The 26818-nt window shown below is 42.6% G+C and overlaps 1 protein-coding gene across 1 annotated transcript in view; it reads right to left on the bottom strand.

The window, feature by feature from the left end:
* Positions 1-26818, bottom strand: part of LOC142494625 (uncharacterized) — a 439963-nt gene that overhangs the window by 289487 nt on the left and 123658 nt on the right. Inside the window, exons 31-44 of the mRNA XM_075599056.1 lie at positions 24309-24335; positions 23202-23246; positions 22461-22529; positions 20560-20655; positions 18802-18828; positions 17741-17794; positions 14994-15065; positions 13579-13638; positions 12201-12236; positions 6823-6867; positions 5632-5667; positions 2096-2140; positions 1019-1054; positions 411-446 (exon numbers count right to left, since the gene is read on the bottom strand). Coding sequence (XP_075455171.1) covers positions 411-446; positions 1019-1054; positions 2096-2140; positions 5632-5667; positions 6823-6867; positions 12201-12236; positions 13579-13638; positions 14994-15065; positions 17741-17794; positions 18802-18828; positions 20560-20655; positions 22461-22529; positions 23202-23246; positions 24309-24335 — 684 coding nt within the window. The remainder of the gene's footprint in view (positions 1-410; positions 447-1018; positions 1055-2095; positions 2141-5631; positions 5668-6822; positions 6868-12200; positions 12237-13578; positions 13639-14993; positions 15066-17740; positions 17795-18801; positions 18829-20559; positions 20656-22460; positions 22530-23201; positions 23247-24308; positions 24336-26818) is intronic.

The following is a 26818-nucleotide window of genomic DNA, read 5'->3' as shown; positions in this document are numbered from 1 at the left end:
GTGCTGTGAAGCATCTTCTATGTCCATTGGAAGATGTAAGCACCATCCAAATGGGGAAGACAGCATACTGAATAGGGACCTTAGCTTTATCTGGTTTAGGGCAATTCAAAGCAAAGATGTCCGTCAGGTTTGGAGTCAGGTCATAAACTCTAAGGAGGTTATTCATTGGACGCCCAGAAACTCCCATTGACTTGAATAGGAGTTTCCGTGTGGTAATACTGAATCACCTTTATGATAGCTGCTGTCTCATCCTTCAATGAATACTCACCCAAAAAATCAGATCTCAGTAAAAAGGCCGTGTTAGTTTATTGCTTACAAGTTCAATCTCCACAAGAACCTGTGTTGTATTTTATTGGTCAATACTATAATCTGTTCATAGAGTAAGATGTATTTAAGTCATTAATAGTTACCCCCATAGCAGGCGCTCCAGGAAAACCTTGGTTTCCCTATATATAAAAAAAGAACAGATACAACACAACATTTAGCAACATAGGAGCTACATGCTGTGTGTTAGCAGATCCATCTTCTGGTGGCATACCTATTATATACACATTATGTTTTATTAGGATCAGCATCTTAGGGACCCCCATTTGTAATACTTTCTTCACCCCCCTCCCCCCTCCCCCCTCCCCTTATTCTCAGTCACTTAGTTCCGGAATAACCGGTCTATTTCTACACGTAGTCTGGAAAGGCAGATACACTGCACTGATACAACAGGTATAGAAATGTCCACTGCCAAGGACTAAAATCGGTGAGATTTTGGCCCAGATATGGTCTTTTAATGGAAAAGTGCTGATTTGTATTAGTGAGAGTGAAGTAAGCCCTAATGCTAAAAGATAGTGAAAATGACCCCAAGTCAGTGCAACTCAAAAATCCGAGAGAGTGGACGAGCCCTGTTTAGGGGGTTACAGCCTAGGTAAGTGTGCATGGAGCATGAGGTCAGCAGTAACCCAAGCACTTGTGCACCTCCAGATGCCTAAAGACAGCGACTCTATAGAATAAAAATACCTGATCTTACCTGATCCCCTTTATACCCAACAGGTCCTGGAAATCCCTGATAAATACAAAGAAAAAATGATTACAGAGATTGTGTGTGTGTGTGTATGTGTGTATACATACAGGTGTATAAGCTTCTGTCCTACTGGACTACTACTGTACACCTGTTCTTGCTCCTTTTTTTGTTTTTCAAGGGAGCAACAAGAAACTTACTATACTGTAATAATTGTTTTATTTTATTTAAAACTTAATTATTTGTTGTAGTTTAGATACAAATGTATTTTTATTTCTATATAAAAAACAATAATATATATACATACATACATACATACATACATAGAAACGTCAACAGGGTACTCACAGATAATAAAAATAAGTATATTTGGTGCGTACCATCTGAAGAATAAGTAAAAGGCAAAAGAGAGGACAGGCTCTTGAAAAAGGCTCCAGCGAGAGCCGTAACGTAAAGTTTTAAACTTCATATTTTTTGGAGTGCCTGTCCTCTCTTTTGCCGTATGTGTATACTATATGTATATGAGTATACAGTATATATGTGTATATGTATTTACATACACAAATGTAGCTCTATTCAAACAAACACAATGCAGCAAAAATCATAGGGAAATTGCATTATCCGTGATATTGTAATACATCAGTGGGTACAATAGCAGCCGATAACGGTGTGTGTGTGTTCGTTTAGAAAATGGCTGCACTTCCTGTGGTGAACGCCCTATAGGGGGTGTCCATGCTAGATAAAACAGGGGGAATGTACCAGAAAAATTAAAACTTGTGTGTTCAAATTATCAGCACCAGACAAGATAAAAAGCAAACCGTGTGTTTTATGGGTCAATAAGCACCTTTTTGTGCTCCTCATTTTGTCCGGTGCAGATAATTTGAAGACTTAGGTCTTTTGCTTTCAATGCAATAGGAAAGTAATCTGCTGTCCAGCCTCCTAAACTATGTAAGAAGAGTAGAAAATAAGAACTTGGCCGGTGGAAAGTTAGGTTTGTTTTGGGTTCGGAGCCATAGATCTAAGAACCTAAAAAGGGTCCAGGACAAGGTCAGAAGATGGGACTGGTTGGCCTTATCTTTTACTTACAGCAATTCCAGGAGGTCCACTCAGCCCGTCCTCACCACTGTCTCCCTGCAAATAGAACAATAAACGACATTCACGAGTATGTCAGAACCAGTGGCCTAGTGGAAATGAGGATCGTGAAACCCAGCGAGGCCCAAAGACCGATCCATGTGACCGAGGCATATTGTGTTTATTCTGTTTCTCAGGCAGGCAAACCATCTCTAATGTGAACCCGTAAACGGATGTATTCTCACGGGAGAAGAGCAAGGCGGTGCACCGCTAAAGAAGATGGAGGCTTGATCGCGAAAAAAAACATAATTTATTCCATCATGGCGACACAATAAAATTTGGGGAACGGTAGAGAAGCTCTAACGCGTTTCGCGCTATCAAGCGCTTGGTTAAAGGGCATCTTCTTTAGCAGTGCACCGTCTTGCTCTTCCCCGTGGGAATACGTCCGGTTACTTGTTCGCCTCAGCCATGTGCACGCCTTCCAGAGACGGATTATGGAGAAATATGGAGGTCCTGAGTACTCAATCAAATCTTTAAGTTTATACGTTTTTGACTGCTTTATACTCCTGGTGACACAGGCTCTTAAGTCCGGTGGTGGTCTGTCCTTGACTCATGGCTTTAATTCAATCGGCATATTCACAGGACTGTGCTATGTGATTTTATTTGTTGAAATACATGCAACATATACAATACAGAAACAGACAGTAAAAACATTACATATTTACATCGGGAGGGAAAAAAATACAAAATAAAACAATAGAACACAAATTCAGTGCAATTATTTGAAATATTTACATTTCTCCATAGTTTTCCCACTGTTTCTGTTCTATTCTGCTTTCTTTTCTCTGTTTCTGCCCTCTGATCTGAGCAACCATCCCTTAAAATGTTTCCTCCTCAGAAAGTACTTTATTATTTACTGACACAAGAACTCTTGATATCCAAAGGTGATACAAAATGCTGGCATTGATCACTCTCAGGGTGCTGGTGTTAACACCCAGATATGTAGAAGCAAACCCAAACACTATCTCTGCATATGTCTGTGTATGCAAATTTTTTATTCCTAGTCTGTGCAAGGCTTTTTCCCAAACTGCCTGTGAGAAGCTACAATCCTTTATAAAACGCTCTATGGTCTCCAAATGGCCAACACACCTCTCCCTGGGACAATCCTTGGTCCCATCCTTCTGGTGCCTCAGATTTGTCCTGACATAGGTCTTCCCATGACTTGTCAACCACAAAACATCTCTCATTTTCCAAGGGATTCGTTTCTCCCTGAAAATCCCCCTTGCCTCCTGAGCTCTGACTGACGGACAGTGGAAAAACCCAACTGGCGCTAAGAAGGACCTACCTAAGACCAATTTGTATAACACTTTCCTGGGAGTGTCCATTAGTTCTTTCGCAGTTAAAGTCCAACCTCTTATTTGTCTAGCAACTCTCCTTATGTACACTGGAGGATTATATATTCTAGTTATTTGTCTTACCGGGCCCTCTGTAAACCAGTCTCTTAGAGTCCAAAACCTTGTTTTTAGCATTGATGGCCACAAGAGAGTGTCTGTGTTGCCGACTACTGGAACTATATTCTGGTATAGAAAATGTAGACCAAAAAACAATTCTGCATTCACCATGTTTTAACCCCTTGTTTAACTCCTAAGTAAACAATGTTTCTTTTAATTGGAATTAAGGCGATTACCCCAAAATAACTGAAAGAACATACTGTTAACCTGTGTCATTATTCTATCTGTTGGTGGGAATACCACATTGACGTAAACAAAAAGTGGTAATAAAAAGGTCTTTAAGGCTCGCACTCTATTTTCAAAGCTCATTTTCCACCTCTTCCACCTTTGGACTTTCCAGTTACAAATATCCAGTTTTGGCTGCCAGTTTTGCTCACTCATGTCCTCTTTCCCAAATGTGATGCCCAAAATCTTAATGTCATTTTGCGGTTCAGGAAATCCACCAGCTAACTGGAGGACTGTGCTATGTGGCTTGTGTTCTACTCACAATAGGAGTTACAATCAATGCATGTCAGGACCAAACCATAAGCCTCTGGTACTATTTACATTGACTCTTGATGCAGTAATATCTGCTTGTATACTGAAGTGAGGAGAAAGCAGACAGTTGCAAAGAGGAGAGAGATCGAGATGCCGGTAAGGCCTCGCGAGGCAAAATGGAGGTTTTCAAATCGGGAGCCACGCTCAGACCACGTTATAAGCGGATGTAACAGGGGACTTATCCCTGTTCAAAAATGTGCCTCTAATCCAGCAGTGTGGTGGTTAACTGCAGGTAGACAATTAACCAACACCACCTGGGTGATTACAGGTATCAGAAAAGGCCTGCCTCTGAGACAGGAAGAGAGATTCTTGCTGAGCTCACACATGAGCTGACCCAGGAATCAGAAAGACAGAGAGTTCCCTAGTCCACAACTGGGCTGACCTGTGGAACAAACGATCTCTTGAGCTGCATGCTGACAACAAGAAAAAAGGGGACAAGATTCTAAACCTGGATCCTGACATTGCCTTAGCACACAAGGGTGCGGACACCAGGAGAACAGAGAAGCCTTCCCCTACAGCTACAAGAGACAGATAAGACTTTTCTTATAAGACTGTTATCTATATCTATACATAAATGTCTCTATGATTTGGGCTGGTGAATCGCTGGGCTAACCACACAGTTAGAGGGCTGGACTGCAAGTGTAAATATACTCCAAAGTGGAGCAGATTTTTGTTTGTGGATTTTCACGTTTGCTGTGTTTAAAGGGACAGGCGCAATAAAGCCTTATTTTAATTTCACCTTAAACAGTCTCCATTGCATTCCTCTGCACATGTCCTCTTACAGCGGGGTTGAGCTGTACATAGCGCTTCACAGCAGTAATACACGTGACAATCATATAAATAACAAATACTACAAATAACACATAATGAGAAGAAGTGCTTCAGACATACTGTACTGTAAAAGTAACATTTAAGAAAAGGAGTCCCTGCTCCAAAGCTTACAATCGAATTGAAGTGCTTTTTTAGCAAAAGCATTTAAAGTAATGAGATGATCTAAAATAGCTTTAGAAATATGTTACATTGTAAGTATATACACATTATCCATCATGTCGAAAGAAGTAACTTTATTTGGAAAGATTAGGAGCGGTACGGTGCAGGTTCAAATCGTCAGAACATATTTTGAAAGGGTACTATGACATGTTAAAAACCTTTGCAATGCTGTGTAGGTCAAACAAACATTATCCCATACTTTCTATACACATGGCAACACATGCAGGATAATGTGACATATAACTACAGTACTTACAGTGCTGTGTGTTTCCTCACACCGACCCAGCTACATCAAGCAGTGGTAAGGAAAACTGGGGGTGTTGGCTCCAAAAATGAGCAAATTGTTGATTAACTTGCATGCAGGTTGACCAACAATGTACTGGTTTTGGAAGATAACCCCTCCCGTTTTCCTTACCACTGCTTGATGTAACTTGGCCACTGATGGCTGCTTTCCTGATAATAACCAAATTGCTCACAATTCCCCAGGCTTCATGCCAGGTTACAAACTCTCACCTTTTCACCCTTGTCTCCATCTTGTCCTTTTTTGCCCTGAAAAGTGTAACAAGATATGTAATATCAGGGAACATTTTACATGACGCCTGGGAACATTTGTATTTGTAACCATGTATCTGTCATCATCACTCTGTGCCCAGGACATACGTGAAAACGAGAGGTAACTCTCACTGTATTACTTCCTGGTAACACATTTTATAAACAAATAACCTGGTCGGACGTGCTGTACAGTCTGAGCAATTAGGACAATTTACTTCCAATATTTCCATTACAAAGTGAAACCTTTATCACGATTCCTGTTGAATTTTCCAGTCTGCCTTGAGGGTTTCGTGCGTGCATCGCCATACAGCATCTTGGCACCCTGCCACTTCCATTTGCCGCCTCCGGAAGGAGGAGGCCCAGCGGCAAAAAGGTGAGTGCCTAAGGGCGCACCATGGCTAAAACCAGCCCTGTTAATTAACATTCGTTTGTTAACATTTTGTTTTAGTTTGTTTACATTATTATTAGTACCTGACCCGACCAGTTTTGTTTTGAACTTTTACCCCTTCCCTAAATTTCAAAGTACATATCTATGAAAAAACGGTCACAAGTCCATTTGAGTGCATAAGTGCATTTAGCATTATTTTGTCTCTGAGACACAGAGTTTTCCTGTAGACTAAAAAAAAACCCTTCCTGCAGCATTTTTCTGGAAGTTTTTGAACTACTGTAGGCAAAATGTTAAAAAATAAATAAATCACAGAAATATTCACAAAACAGCATAATTTGCCAAAAAGAATTGACGCACATTCAGAATTAATGTGCAGGTAATATGACCCTTTGACCCTATATATCAGGGTTGTCCAACTCTTGTCCTCAAAGGCCACCAACAGGTCAGGTTATAAGGATAAGCCTGCTTCAGCACAGGTGACAACTGATTGATCCCCCAGTGCTGAAGCAGGGATATCCTTAAAACCTGCTGTTTCCGCAAAGTGAGGACAATTTGGCAAAAATTGGTGAAATTTTACACACTTTAAAATTGAGTAAAAACACGAAATTTAAGACAAAAAGTGCATAACCTTTTCTTCCATCTCTATCCATCATCTTAACTACTGTAGCTAACGGTTCTCTCCTTTAGGATCCCACAATGTCTGTAGATGATGCATTTTTATCCATGATTATGAATAATGTTTCATTGTATCGAAATCTTCTTACCCTTAATCCAGCTACGCCTTCAATTCCTTGAAATCCTTGCACGCCCTAAATAAAAAAAAACAATTTTATATTTGTTTGTTTTTTTAACTCAAGCGTATCACAATAAATGATTTATCTACAGTATGTTGGTGGCTAAAGAACATTTAGGGTCACGTGTTAAGTGTTCCAAATTTAGAACATTGCTCCAAAAATGATACCTGTTGCACCATTTTTACTCTGTAGCCATGTGTAAAATTGGTGTACATATCTCTTTCTCGTGCTGGCAGTAAACCTGGTAAGTATGCAGGATTGCCAGCAACAATCATGGAGGTTTGCCTTCAAACCCTGGTGAGGTGTCATATGTCCCAAAGGAAGTGACAACATGCTTTGTGTCCACCCTTAATGACACAGAGCGTGTCTGTTTTCTGGAGGTTATATAAGACACTGCACTGCCTAAAGTTAGCAGTTCAGTTGCTGTTGGTGTTCTGACTCTGTTCAGGAGAGTCATGTGGAGGTCTGCAACAGTGTTGCAGAGGCTGATGCAAGAGCTGTGAGTCTGTGCAGCTAAAAGCAGAGAGACAAGCTGGTGAATCTCCCTAAGGGGAGAGGTGGAGAGCAACTCTATTAGAGGAGAAGGAACCTTCCTAATGGAGTGCTGCAGAGAGATGAGCGGCTGAGCTGCTAGCTGTGAGGGGCAGCTGGCCCATACCACCATGCCAATAAAGATGTCCTTGATAAAAGATACCCTCGTGTGTGAGTGTGAAGTTACTCCACAGAGCAAGGCACCACAGAGGAGTTCCTCATCAGAATCATCCCCATGCAGACGCAGGGATCCTGATGAGGTGGAGGTGCTGCACTGGATATAGGTAGGACTCGCACACACTACCTCAGCTGCCTGTCTGGGTTGGCAATCCCCAAACACCATCACGCGGGAGACTCAGGAGTCCTGTTGCCAACAGGTGCACCACCAGACACTACCATGTAATGGGGACTGGTTAGACCACAGGGGCCAATGTGAGATTGGGTGGGTCAGGCCATACAGAAAACCTGTTACAACTCTTATCACTCTTCCATCAATGTATCAAGGTGCTTTGCGTCAGTTGCTCCACTTGCATCAGTTAGTGCAGTGTTTTTTTAAACCATTTTTTTGGTTAAGCAAACCTATAATTATATTATGAAATTCTGAGGAACCCCAACCCTCTTTGATAGCGTGTCTGAGATCAGATGCATTGTAAGGAACCCCAACCCTCTCTAATAGCGCGTCTGAGATCAGATGCATTGTAAGGAACCCTAACCTTCTCTAATAGCGTGTCTGAGATCAGATGCATTGTAAGGAACCCCAACCCTCTCTAATAGCGCGTCTGAGATCAGATGCATTGTAAGGAACCCCAACCCTCTGTAATAGCGCATCTGAGATCAGATGCATTGTAAGGAATCCCAACCCTCTCTAATAGCAACTCTGAGATCAGATGCATTGTAAGGAACCCCAACCCTCTCTAATAGCGCGTCTGACATCAGATGCATTGTAAGGAACCCCAACCCTCTCTAATAGCAACTCTGAGATCAGATGCATTGTAAGGAACTCCAACCCTCTCTAATAGCGTGTCTGATACCAGATGAATTTGGTAGAATTTTCAAATGACCTGAAAATTGCAGGGACCCTTTAGGGGATGCCTTCGAAACCCAAGTTCTCCTATGAACCAACCCGCTGAAAAACACTGGGTTAGTGATTTGGGAAAATGTTTTAGAGCAGTTGGTTTCTTGAAGGAAAATGAGAAGTGTCAACATTTTGTGTCAATACTGTATAATGGAGCAAAGTTGCATCAATAAAATCCACCAGGTCTATGGTGACATTACCGCTCTTGTTCACCACTCAGAAAAAACAAGTTTCATACATATCGAACACAACAAAATTGATGCAAATAAAAATGTTTGCTCCTACAAAGACGTTTACCATGCTACAAGCCGGCACGCCCAAAGGGACATCCGTCCTGGACTCCGTTGATACTCTCAGGTGCTACATGAGCCAAAACCCTTGCACCACCATACGCTTTTGTGCACATCAGCCATTTGAGATCCAATCAGAGGATATTTGGACTGGGGCGCTCCCTAGATTGTGCGGCTAAAAAAATGCTACAACGCCTTTACTATATTAAGAATAATAAAAGATATGAATAAAAGGTTGTGTTCGTAGTGTAAAAGAGTATATAAAATATATACTGGCCCTTTTGATGATTTTGTGGTTGCTGCTTGACCTTGAAGAAGGGAACCCCGTGTCCTTCTTAACGTGGCAGTGGTAGAATAAAGATGGTCAGCGCAAACCTCGTGGACCTCACGATATTGATGAAACCGGATGGCGTTGAATAAAAAGGGAATAAAAAGGAATAAAAACACAGTATTAGTGCATAACATCCATATGTGTGGAGGATGAGGGGGGGGGGAGGGGGGGAAAGGTGTGAATGGAGGATACGCTGGAAGGGATGATGGTGAATTTCCACTATATAATCAAAGAAAACATAAATATATGGATTCAGTGACTCACACGGGCTTGTGTGGTATTTCTCCCTCAACGCAGACTGTAGTGGGTTAATGCAGACTCATATGCTGGAGTCTCAATAAACATAAAACTCACACGGCCTAATGTGAGTTCTGGCCCTCAGAGGGTGGTGTCCTGTATGGATGGTGTGTGGTCGTCTCAGCAAAATATCCCCCAATAGGTATGGTGTGTGAGTGTCTCCTCTCCCCGTTTCCCAGAAGACCAAAAAAATGTGTGCAAACCAGGGTTAGCAATATAACAGGTCTTTATTTGGTTACAGTGAAGACATGAGCATAGACAAGCAAACATGTTGTAAAAACATCAAGGTTATAGAACAATTTCTAACAAGGTAAAATAGACAAAACAAAAAGCACACTCACACTTAATTACAGCTTCTGCTGCCCAGCATCAGCCGCTTGGTACAATGCTATACGATCTCCTCCTCCGTTGTTACTCTCACTGGCGCGTCCGGCAGTGGAACCGGAAGAGGGGTTCTGTACCGGATGTCCTGCGGTTGGCTGGGTCCCTCTCTTAATGAGCTCCGGCAGGGAACAACGCGTTTCGCAATAAGCTTCGTCAGGTTCCTCACGAACCTGACGAAGCTTATTGCGAAACGCGTTGTTCCCTGCCGGAGCTCATTGAGAGAGGGACCCAGCCGACCGCAGGACATCCGGTACAGATCCCCTCTTCCGGTTCCACTGCCGGACGCGCCAGTGAGAGCAACAACGGAGGAGGAGATCGTATAGGATTGTACCAAGCGGCTGATGCTGGGCAGCAGAAGCTGTAATTAAGTGTGAGTGTGCTTTTTGTTTTGTCTATTTTACCTTGTTAGAAATTGTTCTATAACCTTGATGTTTTTACAACATGTTTGCTTGTCTATGCTCATGTCTTCACTGTTAACCAAATAAAGACCTGTTATATTGCTAACCCTGGTTTGCACACATTTTTTTGGTCTTCTGGGAAACGGGAAGAGGAGACACTCACACACCATACCTATTGGGGGATATTTTGCTGAGACGACCACACACCATCCATACAGGACACCACCCTCTGAGGGCAAGAACTCACATTAGGCCGTGTGAGTTTTATGTTTATTGAGACTCCAGCATATGAGTCTGCATTAACCCACTACAGTCTGCGTTGAGGGAGAAATACCACACAAGCCCGTGTGAGTCACTGAATCCATATATTTATGTTTTCTTTGATTATATAGTGGAAATTCACCATCATCCCTTCCAGCGTATCCTCCATTCACACCTTTCCCCCCTCCCCCCCCCCTCATCCTCCACACATATGGATGTTATGCACTAATACTGTGTTTTTATTCCTTTTTATTCCCTTTTTATTCAACTCCATCCGGTTTCATCAATATCGTGAGGTCCACGAGGTTTGCGCTGACCATCTTTACACTACCATTTGAGATCCAATGCTTGGATAAAAAAAGATGATTCTTAAATAGTTTCCATTAAAATCAATAAAAAACACCGCAAATAATTTCACGCCAGGGACAAAACGCACAGAACTCCCAGCGCGTGTTTTACAGTTGCTTCCTCAGGAGTGAATTGATCTGTGCTTGGTGTGCTCAGGGACGCATGTGTGAAAAGCTTTTTCTCCATGTAACCTTTACGATGCCGGTATACGGCTGCACTCAAGTCCACGTTGATAGCGATCACATGATCCAAACCCCCCCCCCCCTTCTGACGAGAACGGAAGTGTAGGGGGCCCCACTTCTACACCGATCCGGTTCACTGTCTGCTCAGCTCCTTTGCAGAAATCCTATGATCACAAAGTTACCGATGAAGGGAATGAAAGAGGAGTCTCCTCTACCGTCGCTGGTCCAGTCAGATCACGATCAGTGATCCACTTGAGCACAGAACGCAATCTCCCATAGGAACCTAGCCCATGACCTTTCTACTACCCATGAGCCATGACTAGACAAGGGCGAAGTGGTCAACATCCGTTTCGCGTAATTTCCTGGGTTTTCCCTTTAAAATCCGTCTCGCACATCCCAATATGCGCGAATCAATGATCACAATACATGTGCTATTTTGAATATTGTATGCATAAAATGTCTAATCTGTATACCATGCATATGTTCATCAATAAAATACAAGTTATAAAAAAAAAATTCGACGGCGGATTGTTCTAGATTCAATCCGTGCAGATTAAAAAAAAAAAAAAAAAACGCCATTGGTTACAATCCGGTAGATCGTGGATTTTACCAATCCACGGATTCAGCAATCCACTGCGGACTGGATTCTTAAAATCCCCCATCGGACTGCGGAATCCACGGATCGGATGATCGGAGACAAAAAGGAAAAATCCGAAACAGACTACTAGGCCCTTTTTTTTAGACAAATCCGTGGATTTAAGGAAACGGCCAATCTGCAGCGGATCCATATCCGCCCATCTCTAGCCATGACCTTGTGACGTGGTGAATATATCATTGCGGTACTCAAGGAGTTAAGATGGCTGCTGACATCCTGACACATACAGTGCAGCGGTCACCGTGACAACAGATGATGCCAGAGAAGTGATAAACAGGTGAAAACTACGTCGCCTCCTAAACACTAACTTAATTTCTTTCTATTGTACTGGCATCCGCTGTTACTATGGCAACCTCTGTTGTCTTAAGTGTGAATCGCAGCAGCCATTTTAACCTCAACAGGGAGGCAATTTTTCAGCAACATCTCTCCAGAAAAGTATGGGATTGCTAAAAATATGTATATATTTTATGGTAAGCAAAGCAGATTGCTGCTTTAAAGTAATCCCCAAATAAAAAATACCACCACACACAAAGAAATAGCAATAACATACTGTGTGTGACATTTTGTTCTAAATATACAAATGTTTAATTACAAACCTTCTGCCCCGTAGGTCCTGCCAGTCCCATCGAACCCTAATAATAAGGGGGAAAAAGGGAAATGGTCAAGTATTCACTATGTCTCTATAAGGAAACTCTTAACACACACGCACCCCAACTCCCAGATACTGACACCTTTTGAAATCTTAGTAATATTTATCAAGTTCTTAATTCGCTTCAATAATATTTATATTAAAAAAATGAATTTCACTCTGTACTCCCCCAACCATGATATATGTCACCCTGTACTAACCCTACCACTATACATTATATACATCACCCTGTACTCACCCTACAATTATACATTATATATTTCACTTTGAACTTCCCCTACCATTATATTCTTCCCCCTGTACTCACCCTACCATTATACATTATATATTTCACTATATACTCCGCCTACATTATACATTAAATACTTCACTCTGTACTCCCCCTACCATGATACACTATATATTTCACTCTATAATCCCCCTACCATTATACATTATATATTTCACTCTATACTCCCCCTACCATTATACATTATACTGTATATTTCTCCCTGTACTCCCCCTACCATTATACATTATATATTTCCCCCTACCATTATACATTATATATTTCCCCCTACCATTATACATTATATATTTCACCCTTTACTCCCCCTACCATTATACATTTCACCCTGTACTCCTCCTACCATTATACATTATATATTTCACCCTGTACTCCACCTACAATTATACATTATATATTTCACTCTGTACTCCCCCTACCATTAGACATTATATATTTCACTCTGTACTCCCCCTACCATTATACATTTCACCCTGTACTCCCCCTACCATTATACATTATATATTTCACTCTATTCCCCCTACCATTATACATTATATATTTCACCCTGTACTCTCCTTACCATTATACATTTCACTCTATACTCCCCCCTACCATGATACATTATATATTTCACCCTGTACTCTCCTTACCATTATACATTATATATTTCACTCTATTCCCCCTACCATTATACATTATATATTTCACTCTATACTCCCCCCTACCATGATACATTATATATTTCACCCTGTACTCTCCTTACCATGATACATTATATATTTCACTCTATACTCCCCCCTACCATGATACATTATATATTTCCCCCTGTACTCTCCTTACCATTATACATTATATATTTCACTCTATACTCCCCCCTACCATGATACATTATATATTTCACCCTGTACTCTCCTTACCATGATACATTATATATTTCACTCCGCAGAAGAGAGGTGCCCCTCCAGTCTACTTGTGCTTAACAAAGCGATTTATTAACTGGGATCAAGGTTTTCGGTCCCATAATACCACAGTGGGTGACCTAAATCCACCAACGCACCTTTTCTCCTGGTATTCCCTTTATTCCTGGTATTCCTGGGATTCCTATTCCTGCTTCTCCCTGCAATACACAGACATGTTAGGAAATGTGTGATGCATATAGTAGATTATGGTAAAGGGGAAATGCAACAGTTTGTCTCTACATTCTCACCCCTGTAATGCTTTAAAATTACAAGTTTATCCCGATCTTTTTCTGAGAAATATAAAAAAAATATATATATATATATATACAATTAATATGGTACATACATGAAGACAGGAGTTTGTAAGCCTCCTGGGAGAACCATGTGGCCACAGGGCTTAGCCTCTCTCACTGGCAGCCAATAGGAAACTGCATCACCAGGAGTTGATGTGGCAGCTTTCTATTGGTTGGAGCTCATTGCTTTCTTCTACTGAGAAATAAAAAGTTAAATTTTCTCTACAATCGGGAGTTTTATTTCAGACCAATGAAGGTTAAAAAAAAATGAAATAAACTGCACGGATGGCTGCTTTAATAATTAGACGTGGCTGTTGTTGCACTAACTGTGGGGTTGTGGGCGAATAGTGGAAATGTTTCACCTGAAGATACTCAGCAGCCATATTTTTTCTATCCCCGAAACACTGGCTTCTTAAGGGAGAATTACCCCATAAGCACATTATTTTTAATGAAGATATTGCTGTTTATCCAAACATGTAGCCACAAATCCCCATGAGACGGGATGTCCCGTGTTATTTGGCTTTCCAATAACACAGGGGGAATGAGTCAACCTCCGTATACCGATAGTCATTACAGCCATTAATAAGAATGGGGCAGGGATGTAACTGGGGGTAAGTAAACGCCTTTATCACATGTTATTGTACAGATGCAGCCAATGTATGTGCAACCATGGCGCGCTCCCGCATGTGAAATAACATGATAGCCCGGCCCCCTTCTCGCACGCGGGTGGTTAAAAACAATGGCCGCTTCCCCTGCTGGTGTGCTGTGTATGCACCGGTGCAGCGTGCCACACGTTGCAATAACATTGGATACATCTTGGCTTAGGGTTCCAGCACTTTGTGCCCTACTAATACACTGGTTCTTTCCAACACCTACGCTTAAGTTAAATGCGCAGATACAGTAAGTATTTTGGAAGTCTTCTAAAGGTCCCCAAACTTTTCTTTCTTCCTCCTATTCTTGCATCATACAGTACTTCGTCTGCACGCATGGATTCTGGGTAACGAGATGCAAATGTGCTTCCTATCCACATTATCACTACCCAGAATCCTTGCCTGCAGTGTAACCATGGTATGACGTGGCAATTGGGTACATTGATCAGATTTGTGGTTCTGTGGAAGATATGCAAAACCACTCATGAGTAATTTTTGTTTGCTATACTTTCTACGGTGGGGGAGGGGATGTCACATTTGCACCTGGTTAAACACATGTGATTATGTTACCTTGTCTCCCTGCTTTCCAGGGGGTCCTTGAAAACCATCCAGACCTATCGGACCAGGGAGGCCAGCTCTGCCCTTGAAGTTAAAGAAAAACATATGCAATCATTTTTATGCACAAAAACACTTACACACCACACACGCACCACACACGCACCACACATGCACGCACCACACACGCACGCACCACACACACACGCACCACACACACACGCACCACACGCACCACACACGCACCACACACGCACTACACACGCACCACACACGCACCACACACACACCACACACACACCACACACACACCACACACACACCACACACACACCACGAGTGGCTCAGTGAGTAAACAGCACTGAGTTTGAAGCAGAGGAGCCTGGTTCAAATCCCAGTGTCAGCTCATTTTGACCTTGGGTAAGTCACACTGTTATTTGGGTAAGTCACACTGTGCATCAGGCACCAAAAATTAGACTGTTAACTCTATGTACAGAGCTGCGAAAACTGCCAGCGCTATACAAGAACACCCTATTTTATATGTAGCCTAGGCTGGTCCAGCCTGTCTCTCCGCCTCCTGTCATGTATGTCCTTATAGATACAGGCTTTGACAGGTTAATCCTGGTACTTTTGATCCCCCCTCCTGCTACTCTCTGAGTGACAGTGGAGACGGTGACCTGGTGTTTACATGCAGCCAATTGTGGTGCAGACACTAGGCCCTCCCCTTCCAGGTCTCAGAGAGGAAGTGACTAACATTTAGTCAGTCGTGGTCTGGATGAGGAAGAGACCAGTAGGGCTGTAAGCCTCTCCCATCAGGGATGTGCCTGCCCACCCTCAGCCCTTGGGGCTGGGGGGAACATCTTATTGATACAGGACCCCATGCTACCAAGGGTATCCAGCACCATCCATAGGACTGAATCCTAGGACCCTGCAAAGCTGTATCCCCATCATATGCAGTGACTGCAAGAATAAAGCCTGGTTCTTTTATATATCTGTCTGAGAGTCAGTCCTTGGGAAGATGGAAGGTATGTTGTGGTGGGGGCGGATCTCTGGAACCCTGGAGCCCATTATAACTGGAGGCGCTAGCATCATGGAAGAATCTCAGTGATCAACAAAAGCCTGTCCTGGTCTCCATCACATCGCAGACCACTCAGATCTCCTGACCCTAACAGGTATGCCTCAGCACCACACAAGCCGTTTCTTCCAGAGGGTGGGGGATACAGAGCTACATATATATAAAATAAACATATTAACTACATCACCATTTGATGTAGTTAATAATTATTTTTATTTTGTTTAAGTTACTCGTGTTTGCTTGGACCTAACATGCATGCTCTGTTAATCTATCTGCACCCAGGCAAGTTATTACAAATGAAGAAATATATATACAGTATTTGTTCGAAAACCTTGGGAAACTAGGTATTAAAGGTGCAATCCTTTTTACTTATCGAGGAATAAAGTTTGTTTTTTTCCATGAATAAATCTGGTGCAATAATTGCAATATAACTCCCTGTGTTTCTATTACACGTTCTCATTGTCGCCGCTACATAATACAGAATGGGGATGGTCCCCATTCTGAAAATCACTATAAAATGTATTTTTAAAATGAAAAGGTTTCATGGCCTGAAACAGGGATTTCCATTAAACATCTGTACCTAATTTAAACATATAATGAGCATTTCATGAGGTTACTAAATGTCCTATTAGCTGAAGGTTTCAAGCTTTACTCCGGGAACCTGATGGACACAAGTCTTCCCTCTTGTCACCATGGGTATGTCACTATATATCCTAGTCCACCAAATATTAGATTGTGAGCTCAGGGGAGCAGGGACTCATTCCGGTTATGTATCAAAGTCTCCTGGCTGCAAAACTGGAGGAAATAGGCCCTGAATTATCAATAAAAGACTATTGTTTTCCATGGAATGGGTTTCTGGAACTAATTTTTGCCTAATTTTTTAAGTTGTTAGACCTTGATACATAACCATTCAATGTGTCTGCAATATTCTATGTACTGTATACTGTAGCACAACATTGAAAAAAAAACATATACAGTATTTAATTATATACCTGCACAAAAAAATCACTGTCAACATCTCCCCTAAGATTCAGTGTTGTAATGTGTGATTAGCTATTGAGTTCTCGATTGGCTGGAATGTTTGTTAAAACTGCTTTTTATTGGTTGGTGACTGCAACAGTGACTTATTTTGGTTTCCAACCTAACGGGGCTGTCTCTCTGTGTCTGACTTTCATTGGCAGTTGATGTCCTGCGTTATTTTTTGGGGGCATTTTGAATTTGTTGGAGGTTAATAATGTGGAAGTTTGTGACTTTTTTGTATAGTTATTAATATTGTGTTTTGTATTCAATGCCCCTTTTTAAATAAAAAAAACAAGGTTTTAAGAGATTACCTGGCTCACACGAAGACAATCTGGTGTGGTGTAAGAATGTAACTCGTGCTAGAGATGTGTGAAACTGTCTCCACTGTGTTTGTGAAATATTGGACTATTCAAATGATCTTATTTCCCAGGTATCTCTGGTGTGTACACAGGTATCTCTCCACATGTTGTATAGAGTTGTGTTTTAGGAGGTATATAAGCCAATGGGTTCCAGCCCTTTATCATGCACTTGCTCTCTGAATTATAGACATACTACAAGCACTTGATCAGGTTAACCCCCTGACAGCTGAGGATGAACACACAGATAACTTATTACAAACGCATAATAAGGTCACCGGTGAAGGGCTATCCTCTTTTGGACAACTTACCACATCTCCCTGATCCCCTTTATCTCCCTTTGGACCAATTTTTCCTCGGAGACCCTGTGGATGGATAAAAAGTATGATGGTCACAGTTGAGGCATCATCAGTGACCTGTTGGTGGCCCTTGAGCACTGGAGTTGGGCACTCCTGCAGTAGGTGATTGGCATGTTTCAAAGAACCAGGGGTGTATAAGGACCTTTAAATAACTTTAAATACCATTCACTTCCATGGTAAACAAATGTTTTGGAGAGCTCTGACAATATTCTTCTGTTCTCCTTTGGTGAGAAGACTCATTTCCATATCAGGCAAAATGGCCGTTTTCAGACAAAATTCCTCATTGGCTTGGCCGTAACCGACCCGATGGGCCACTTTGGCGGATATTGAAAAAATCCTTTTGTCAAATCTAGAATCTACATGTAAATCCCTTTATTGACACACTGTCCCACTGCTTTCCTATTTACAAATACAAAAATGTATTTCCTTCATAAATACAAGGGGATCTCTTTGAAACCAATCGCTCCCTGAGTGACTGCAGTGCATTGGTTTGATGGCCACTATGACAGTGAAGGTGTTGGCCCTTTTGCAACACATTGCAGACCCCTTGGGCATCAACTGAGTTAAAGCAATGTCTCCCGCACCGCCACTGATCTCAATACTTTCTGTCTCCATACTCTCTAGAGGGATTACTTCCTACTTTTACAAAGGGCATTGTTTCCGAAGCCTGTGTCAAAATATAACTTCAACAGAGAGATAATGTGGCTCGGCAAAGCAATTCTTGCCGGTACAATACTATTCAACCATAGAGGCGGTTCACATCCCTTTGTTTCAAATGTAATTTTCTCCAGTCACATGTACCTGTCTTAAATGCACATAAATCATGATAACCATTGTTCGACAAACCTATACATTTGCTCGCCCCGGGCGAGTGGATTTAACATCGTGGCGAGCTCCTATTGGCCCAAGCAGCACACATGTGGTACTAGGTGGCGAGTAGATTTTTTTTGTGTGGCGAGTAGATTTTTTGGTGATTTGTCGACCACTGATGATAACAAAGTAACTTAGCTTACCTGGCTCCCTGGTTCTCCAGGTTCTCCCTGAAATAAGAAGATACATTGGTAACCAGCAGAAAATATTACCCAATGTGGCCAGTAAATGGTTATGAGGAGGTCCCATTGGGAGCTTCTCCGGTTGGGTGAACAAGGCTCGGACACTGCTGCGCCCGTGACGTGAGCCCATACAGAGAGACATAATCATCGGAAGAACGAGTGGGCTACAGGGGATATGAAGAGAACGGACCCCCTGTCACCTTCTGTATATCAAAGGAGAAGTCCCTTAACAACTTTGCATTAAGTCTATGCAACTCTTCTGGGATAAAGATGTCTGACTGTTGTTTGTCAGAATGTTAGATTATTATGGTTGCTTTGTGACATACTTATTTTTGGACACTGGTCCATTTAAAAAAAAATATATATATATATGTGTAGCTAAGTGCCCCTGGCTATAGCCTTCTACTGGCCACTATAAGTCCTGATAGGAACAGGCAGTGTTGGGGTTAAACTCTTGTGCAGGGCTTAGCCGGCAGTTGCAGCCTGGGTACTAGGTTGTTTTATCTAGGGGCAGGCCTAAACCGGCAGTTAGAGTGTCATACTTGGGGAGGGTACTGACTGGGTCACATGTATATGGTGTGAGGCCTGCAGTACCTAGACCTGCCCTGTTATGGGGCGGGGTTACAAGCCCTTCCCCCCGGGTATAAAAACAGGTAAAAAAAGACACAGCACTACTTCCATGCAGAGTTAAAGAAGTATAAAAGGGTATACAAGCTGACACCAAATTGTGCGGTGGTGAGACAGTGTGATACCCTTCTCCCTGTAAGAAGGTTAAGGAGATTAGTTGGGGCTCTGGGTGCCTCAAGCCCCTGGGGTCAGCTCGAGGGCTGGAGGATAACTATGCTGTCATGCAATAAAGCTACAGTTGGACCCACTATGATGTGTAGTTATTGGAGAGAAGGATTGCCCGTGAGGACCATCCAGCATCCTGCAGGATCCTTATGGGATGGAGGCACTGCACAGTAGAACTAAGAGAGAGCCTGTCCTGTTGCCTCTCCCAAATGACACCAGCGGAGCCCTCAGGCCTTCTGTACCACACGGGGAACACAGCCATGTAGTGGCCAGATCTTCCGTGAGGGGAGGAACAGGTGCTACATATGTATTTATTAAAATATGACCCAAGTATTTATTGTATTCCACCACACGATTATCAACATTGAAGTGATCAAGAAGGAAATGTTTGAGGGCCCCTGATTTACAGAATACAGAAACTTAATACTGTAAGTAACAGACACTATGTCAAGTTTGTAGACTGGTTATTTTTAAATATTGTGTATGTGTGGGCTATTCATCAAACTATTGCAATTGTAAAACTAGTGAAAAACATCAACCCCAAACATAGCAAGGAATATACCTACAGTTTAAAGCAATTACAGTACATTTAGTTCTGAGATACATCTGTCCTGTTTTGGGGACTGAAAAGCAGCCCCAGATTGCCTAAAAAAATAATGTATGAAAAAAAGCTAGTCTCGTTTTACAGTAGTTCTCCAATTTTCCCAGAATCCCTGGCTGCAGTGGAAGCACTGTATGCTGGGAGATAATGAGGAAAGGCAGGTGTGTGGTTGCACAAATGTTGCAAATTCCCAAACATTTAAAGGGTTTAAAGGAAAAAAAGGTACGAAATCAAGGCATTATTTTGTCATAGTTGACCTGAAGTTAGTTAGGCCGGTAATGCTGCACTATGGGCATTTTTGGAACTTGTGAATATTTGACACCAACCTTTATGGAAATCCCAGGTGGTCCCTGAGGTCCGGGGTACGCTGGAATTCCTGGTGGTCCTGGAAGACCAGGAACACCTGGCTGACCCTTGGATCCCTACAGAGAGGATGATCTACAAGTTAAACATTGTGATGGATGGAAGAGGAACCTACCAAGGGCTCAGAAAATGACCATAGTAAGTAGGTGTACAGTACAGACATCTATAAAGCAAACAGATGTCAAACTCAAGAAATCTTCCCTGCAATGTATTGTTGACCATGGAAGGGCTACCATGCCATTTTTATTGGCGTTCCTATTTTAGTAAGAGTGCGCACTTGCACTCATGGTTTGGTTGTTAAAAAAAAATTGGTGTTTTGGTTTTGCCAAAACTTGATTTCTTTGGTTTTGTTTTTGGATTTTTACCAAACTGAAAATAGACAGAAAAATGCTAAGATGGCAAAATAAATAAAAAAATAAAAAACTGCATAACACCATAAAAACAATTAAGAAACTAAGAGAAGGAGCTCCCGGCAGGAGAACGAGAGGACTGCAACTGTTCCGGTGGACTCTTCAATCCAGACTACTACACATATTGATGTGCCTTATATCTACTTACTTGTGTCAGTGTTTTTAACCGTATTTCTTTATATAAATCTGATCATACTGCACTATGGGTTTTGCACTTTTTTCTTTTCTTTTCTCATATACTGGCTGAACTGGACTCTATTGTTTTATATATGATTATTGAGGTTTCATAATATTGGGGGAATTATACCGATTTTATAGTATATTGTATATTTTTGTAACCTCAGATTAGAGCGCTAGCTGAACTGTGCACTACATATATCTTTTACATATTATAAGGGACCTATTACCAATAATTAATATCATATAACCTTATTTACAGTATTAGGAAATATCAGCACCTTTTTTTGTCTTATATTAATAATCCAGATGGGAAAGGATAAGGGCGGATCTTGGCCATATTACGGAGGAATAAGCAACACATTGTGGCCATGCCATGATTGTGAATGGAGAAGGAAAGGGAGGAGTCAAATGTCACTCCTAGGCAACGCGCTTTGGCAACAGGACAGATGGTAGTAAAATTTACTGTGATGGAAAAGGTGGGTATTAGGCCAGATTTATGGCGAAATATGAGGAGCTCAGTTTTAGACATATTAAGTTTAAGGCGGTGGAGCATCATCCACGAGGATATAGCCCGCTGGCAATCAGAGACTTGGGACTGGTTTGCAAGAGTGGGGTAGAAGGAGAAGAGAGTGATCGACAGTACCAACAGTATCAAAAGCAGCAGAACGATCAAGTAGGATTAGTAGGGAAAAGTGACCTTGGGATTGTACTTCGTGTAGATCATTAACTACTTTAGTGAGCACAGTTTCTGTTGAGTGAGCTGTACGAAAGCCAGATTGTAAGGGTCCCAGAGGGAATTCTAATTAAGAAAGCTCATACGGGAGTACGCAAGAGTGGGGACTAAGACAGGAGTGAGAGTTCTGATAAGCTGTGAGCGGATAGGATCGAGAGGGATTGTGGTAGAGGGAGAAAAGAAGATTATCTTAGAACCTTCCAACTCTGTAACCGGAGAAAAGGAGTCAAGAGTGAAGGAAGGAGATATAGGTAGAAGCAGAGAGGAGAGGGAAGGGACAGAAGACATCTCCTCGCGGATAGTGGCCACCATGCTTTTAAAGTAGTTGGCGAATGCTTGGGGAGAAGTGAATGAAGGCTGGGAAGTGGGAGGAGAAGTTGGAGAAGTGAGTCAAATACAGAGAAAAGACGGCGTGGATGGATTTGTGACTGTTGTTCGCCCTTAGAGATTGTTGTAGTTCATTGAAAGTCAGCTCTTCTGCGTATCTGTTATAGGTTTCATCTTCCGTAGTCTCTGCACAATACCATACAAACATACTTACAGGTATTCCAGGAAACCCGCCACGACCACCAACCCCATCAACGCCTCCTATTATATAGCCCGGCTCTCCCTAAGAAGAGAGGAAGAAAGAGATTCACTCAGCCTAGCGATATCCACGAGGGCCATGCAGTAAATATACCAGTTCATATTCACTAAGCGATGTTACCTTCAAGTGAATGGGCTGTAAGGTGCCTTCTGGCGCCTATCAATGCTTAGTAAATATGGTCCTCATTACCAATTTTATAGTAAGTGGCATCTCAATCCATACTAATGAGTATTTGCAAACCTGCTTCTATATCATCGGAGTTGCCTCCCCACAGAGGTGGTAAGGGCTAATACAGAAGGGAATTTAAAAAATACTTGGGGGAGACACAGGACTATCCTAGATAGGGAAGAAACCAAGGGCTGATATAGGGTGTGAGGTTTCGTAACACATACATTAGGAAACTAGGCAGACAAGGTAGCCCGAGTGGTTCTTAATTAACGGCAAATACTTTACCAATCTCCGCACGTTAAATAATGGGAGTTGCGCATCACCATGTTTGATAACCTTCTGACCTATTAATATAGGGTTTGTGTATGTACATCTAGAGCATGATAATGATACTTGTATAGTTTGCTGATTAGGAAACCGGCAACTGCCATTAAAACGTAACTCATTGGGCCCTTGCCAAACTGGTACATAAAGTAATGCTGTTATGCATTGTAAAGTTATTCTTCAATAAACCACGGAAAAGCTCACCCTGTCTCCTTTCGGCCCGGAGGAACCTGGATATCCTTGGCGTCCCTGATATGGAACAAAGCTCATTAGCTTCATAGGAGTTTTTTTTCCCAGAATCCAAAAGACTTCCAGTGACGAGAGACCTTATTCAATGTACATGCCATGAGTTAACCCATCCATGCATGCTTCTCATATAACACTGTGCTGAACACAGTATTGTCGTTATACAAGGGGAGGTAACTAACTTTAAAAGTTCAAGTGGACAACAAAAGAGGACCATTTGTAATGCCAATTTCCATCTCTTCACCTCCTATTAGCAGCTATAGGACATCAGGGCCCTCTATTGTTCATCACTAATGACCCGATTGTAACTTCTATTTCCCATTTAGCAGAGGCTACATTCAGTGCAGATTTACTAAGGTGGTGTGTGAAGGGGTGGGCCCCTACCCGTCATCTGTAATAGAGACGACTGAGGAGCCAAAATAAACTAATTAAAGCATCAATACTACATCCCTATTTTTCTTCTTTCTTATTTGTATATGTAAAGCATGTGATAATGTATAATTCTACTTTCTTACCTAAGTTGGCAATCATTCAGTGCTCCTATTATACAGCACATCTGTAAAAATCCTGATTGTGTGCCTAACATAATGGCTGCTTCAGTCATTGTAACTCATCAGCGACAATGTATCCAAATACAGTATTACTAAGGTAACATCTATTGTTACAGTTTGGAGCTCAAACTGCTGGGAATATTGGCAACATATTATTACAAACAGGAAAGAGTTACAAAGATCTTGCACTGAATAGGAGGTGGGCTAAAGCCTGCTATGGAAATCAAGGATGCTTCAAAACTCATTAAAAATGGCATTAAGTTGAATAATAATGAGAAAAAAAGAGAGTAAGTATTAGATAATAGTACAGAACTGATTTATTTAAAAAAAAATCCATATGGCTGCTTTAATGGATACTGTAAATACATAAATACATACATCAAAAACAAACAAACACATGCAAAGAAATCAAGCAACAAATAACAAAATATTAATAAAATCCAAATTAGTATTGAATGCTACTTCAGTTACATTGTAACATTGTAATTGTGACTATTATAACGATAATACTCACAGTATCACCTTGAAATCCTTTGTGACCCTAAAAAAAGAATGTACAAATACGATGTTACTTAGTTTGTAACTTTATCAGGAGTCTTATTACATAAAAGGTCTTCGTACAACATTTTGCGAAGGTCCCATATTAAAAAGTGAAGGCGTTCTGGTTGTTGTTGTGAATCCTAAAACTCAAGGGGTTCTCAGTAACAAGTCTCAGGGGTTCTCAGTAACAAGTCTCAGGGGTTCTCAGTAACAAGTCTCAGGGGTTCTCAGTAACAAGTCTCAGGGGTTCTCAGTAACAAGTCTCAGGGGTTCTCAGTAACAAGTCTCAGGGGTTCTCAGTAACAAGTCTCAGGGGTTCTCAGTAACAAGTCTCAGGGGTTCTCAGTAACAAGTCTCAGGGGTTCTCAGTAACAAGTCTCAGGGGTTCTCAGTAACAAGTCTCAGGGGTTCTCAGTAACAAGTCTCAGAGGTTCTCAGTAACAAGTCTCAGGGGTTCTCAGTAACAAGTCTCAGGGGTTCTCAGTAACAAGTCTCAGGGGTTCTCAGGACAAGTCTCAGGGGTTCTCAGGACAAGTCTCAGGGGTTCTCAGTAACAAGTCTCAGGGGTTCTCAGTAACAAGTCTCAGGGGTTCTCAGTAACAAGTCTCAGGGGTTCTCAGTAACAAGTCTCAGGGGTTCTCAGTAACAAGTCTCAGGGGTTCTCAGTAACAAGTCTCAGGGGTTCTCAGTAACAAGTCTCAGGGGTTCTCAGTAACAAGTCTCAGGGGTTCTCAGTAACAAGTCTCAGGGGTTCTCAGTAACAAGTCTCAGGGGTTCTCAGTAACAAGTCTCAGGGGTTCTCAGTAACAAGTCTCAGGGGTTCTCAGTAACAAGTCTCAGGGGTTCTCAGTAACAAGTCTCAGAGGTTCTCAGTAACAAGTCTAGGGGGTTCTCAGTAACAAGTCTCAGGGGTTCTCAGTAACAAGTCTCAGGGGTTCTCAGTAACAAGTCTCAGGGGTTCTCAGTAACAAGTCTCAGGGGTTCTCAGTAACAAGTCTCAGGGGTTCTCAGTAACAAGTCTCAGGGGTTCTCAGTAACAAGTCTCAGGGGTTCTCAGTAACAAGTCTCAGGGGTTCTCAGTAACAAGTCTCAGAGGTTCTCAGTAACAAGTCTCAGGGGTTCTCAGTAACAAGTCTCAGGGGTTCTCAGTAACAAGTCTCAGGGGTTCTCAGTAACAAGTCTCAGGGGTTCTCAGTAATAAGTCTCAGAGGTTCTCAACTCCAGTCTTCAGGATCCCCAACAGGTCAGGTTGTAAGAATATCCAAGCTTCTTCGACTGAGCCACTGATTGAGCCATCTGTACTGACGAAGGGATATCCTCAAAACCTGAAATGGGGGGGGGGGAGTGGAGGAGGGGGGGGCCTTGAGGACTGGAGTGGAGAACCTCTACTAAAACTCATAAGACTACTGCCCCGCTGTCAGAGCTGCGCGCACACCTGCCACGCTGGCGGCGCGTGCAGCTCTATTCCCCAGTCTGTGCAGCTCTATTCCCCGGTCTGTGCAGCTCTATTCCCCGGTCTGTGCAGCTCTATTCCTCGGTCTGTGCAGCTCTATTCCCCGGTCTGTGCAGCTCTATTCCCCAGTCTGTGCAGCTCTATTCCCCGGTCTGTGCAGCACTATTCCCCGGTCTGTGCAGCTCTATTCCCCAGTCTGTGCAGCTCTATTCCCCGGTCTGTGCAGCTCTATTCCCCGGTCTGTGCAGCTCTATTCCTCGGTCTGTGCAGCTCTATTCCCCGGTCTGTGCAGCTCTATTCCCCGGTCTGTGCAGCTCTATTCCCCGGTCTGTGCAGCTCTATTCCCCGGTCTGTGCAGCTCTATTCCCCGGTCTGTGCAGCTCTACTCCCCGGTCTGTGCAGCTCTACTCCCTGGTCTGTGCAGCTCTACTCCCTGGTCTGTGCAGCTCTATTCCCCGGTCTGTGCAGCTCTATTCCCCGGTCTGTGCAGCTGTATTCCCTGGTCTGTGCAGCTCTATTCCCCGGTCTGTACAGCTCTATTCCCTGGTCTGTGCAGCTCTATTCCCTGGTCTGTGCAGCTCTATTCCCTGGTCTGTGCAGCTCTATTCCCTGGTCTATGCAGCTCTATTTAGTCTGTGCAGCACTATTCCCCAGTCTGTGCAGCACTATTCCTCAGTCTGTGCAGCACTATTCCCCAGTCTGTGCAGCTCTATTCCCCAGTCTGTGCAGCTCTATTCCCCGGTCTGTGCAGCTCTATTCCCCGGTCTGTGCAGCTCTATTCCCCAGTCTGTGCAGCTCTATTCCCCGGTCTGTGCAGCTCTATTCCCTGATCTGTGCAGCTCTATTCCCTGGTCTGTGCAGCTCTATTCCCCGGTCTATGCAGCTCTATTTAGTCTGTGCAGCACTATTCCCCAGTCTGTGCAGCTCTATTCCCCAGTCTGTGCAGCTCTATTCCCCGGTCTGTGCAGCTCTATTCCCCGGTCTGTGCAGCTCTATTCCCCAGTCTGTGCAGCTCTATTCCCCGGTCTGTG

This window comes from Ascaphus truei, chromosome 5 (genome assembly GCF_040206685.1).
Source record: "Ascaphus truei isolate aAscTru1 chromosome 5, aAscTru1.hap1, whole genome shotgun sequence".
NCBI lineage: Eukaryota > Metazoa > Chordata > Amphibia > Anura > Ascaphidae > Ascaphus > Ascaphus truei.
The sequence above is the reverse complement of the archived record's forward strand: the minus strand, read 5'-3'. Positions and strand labels throughout refer to the sequence as shown.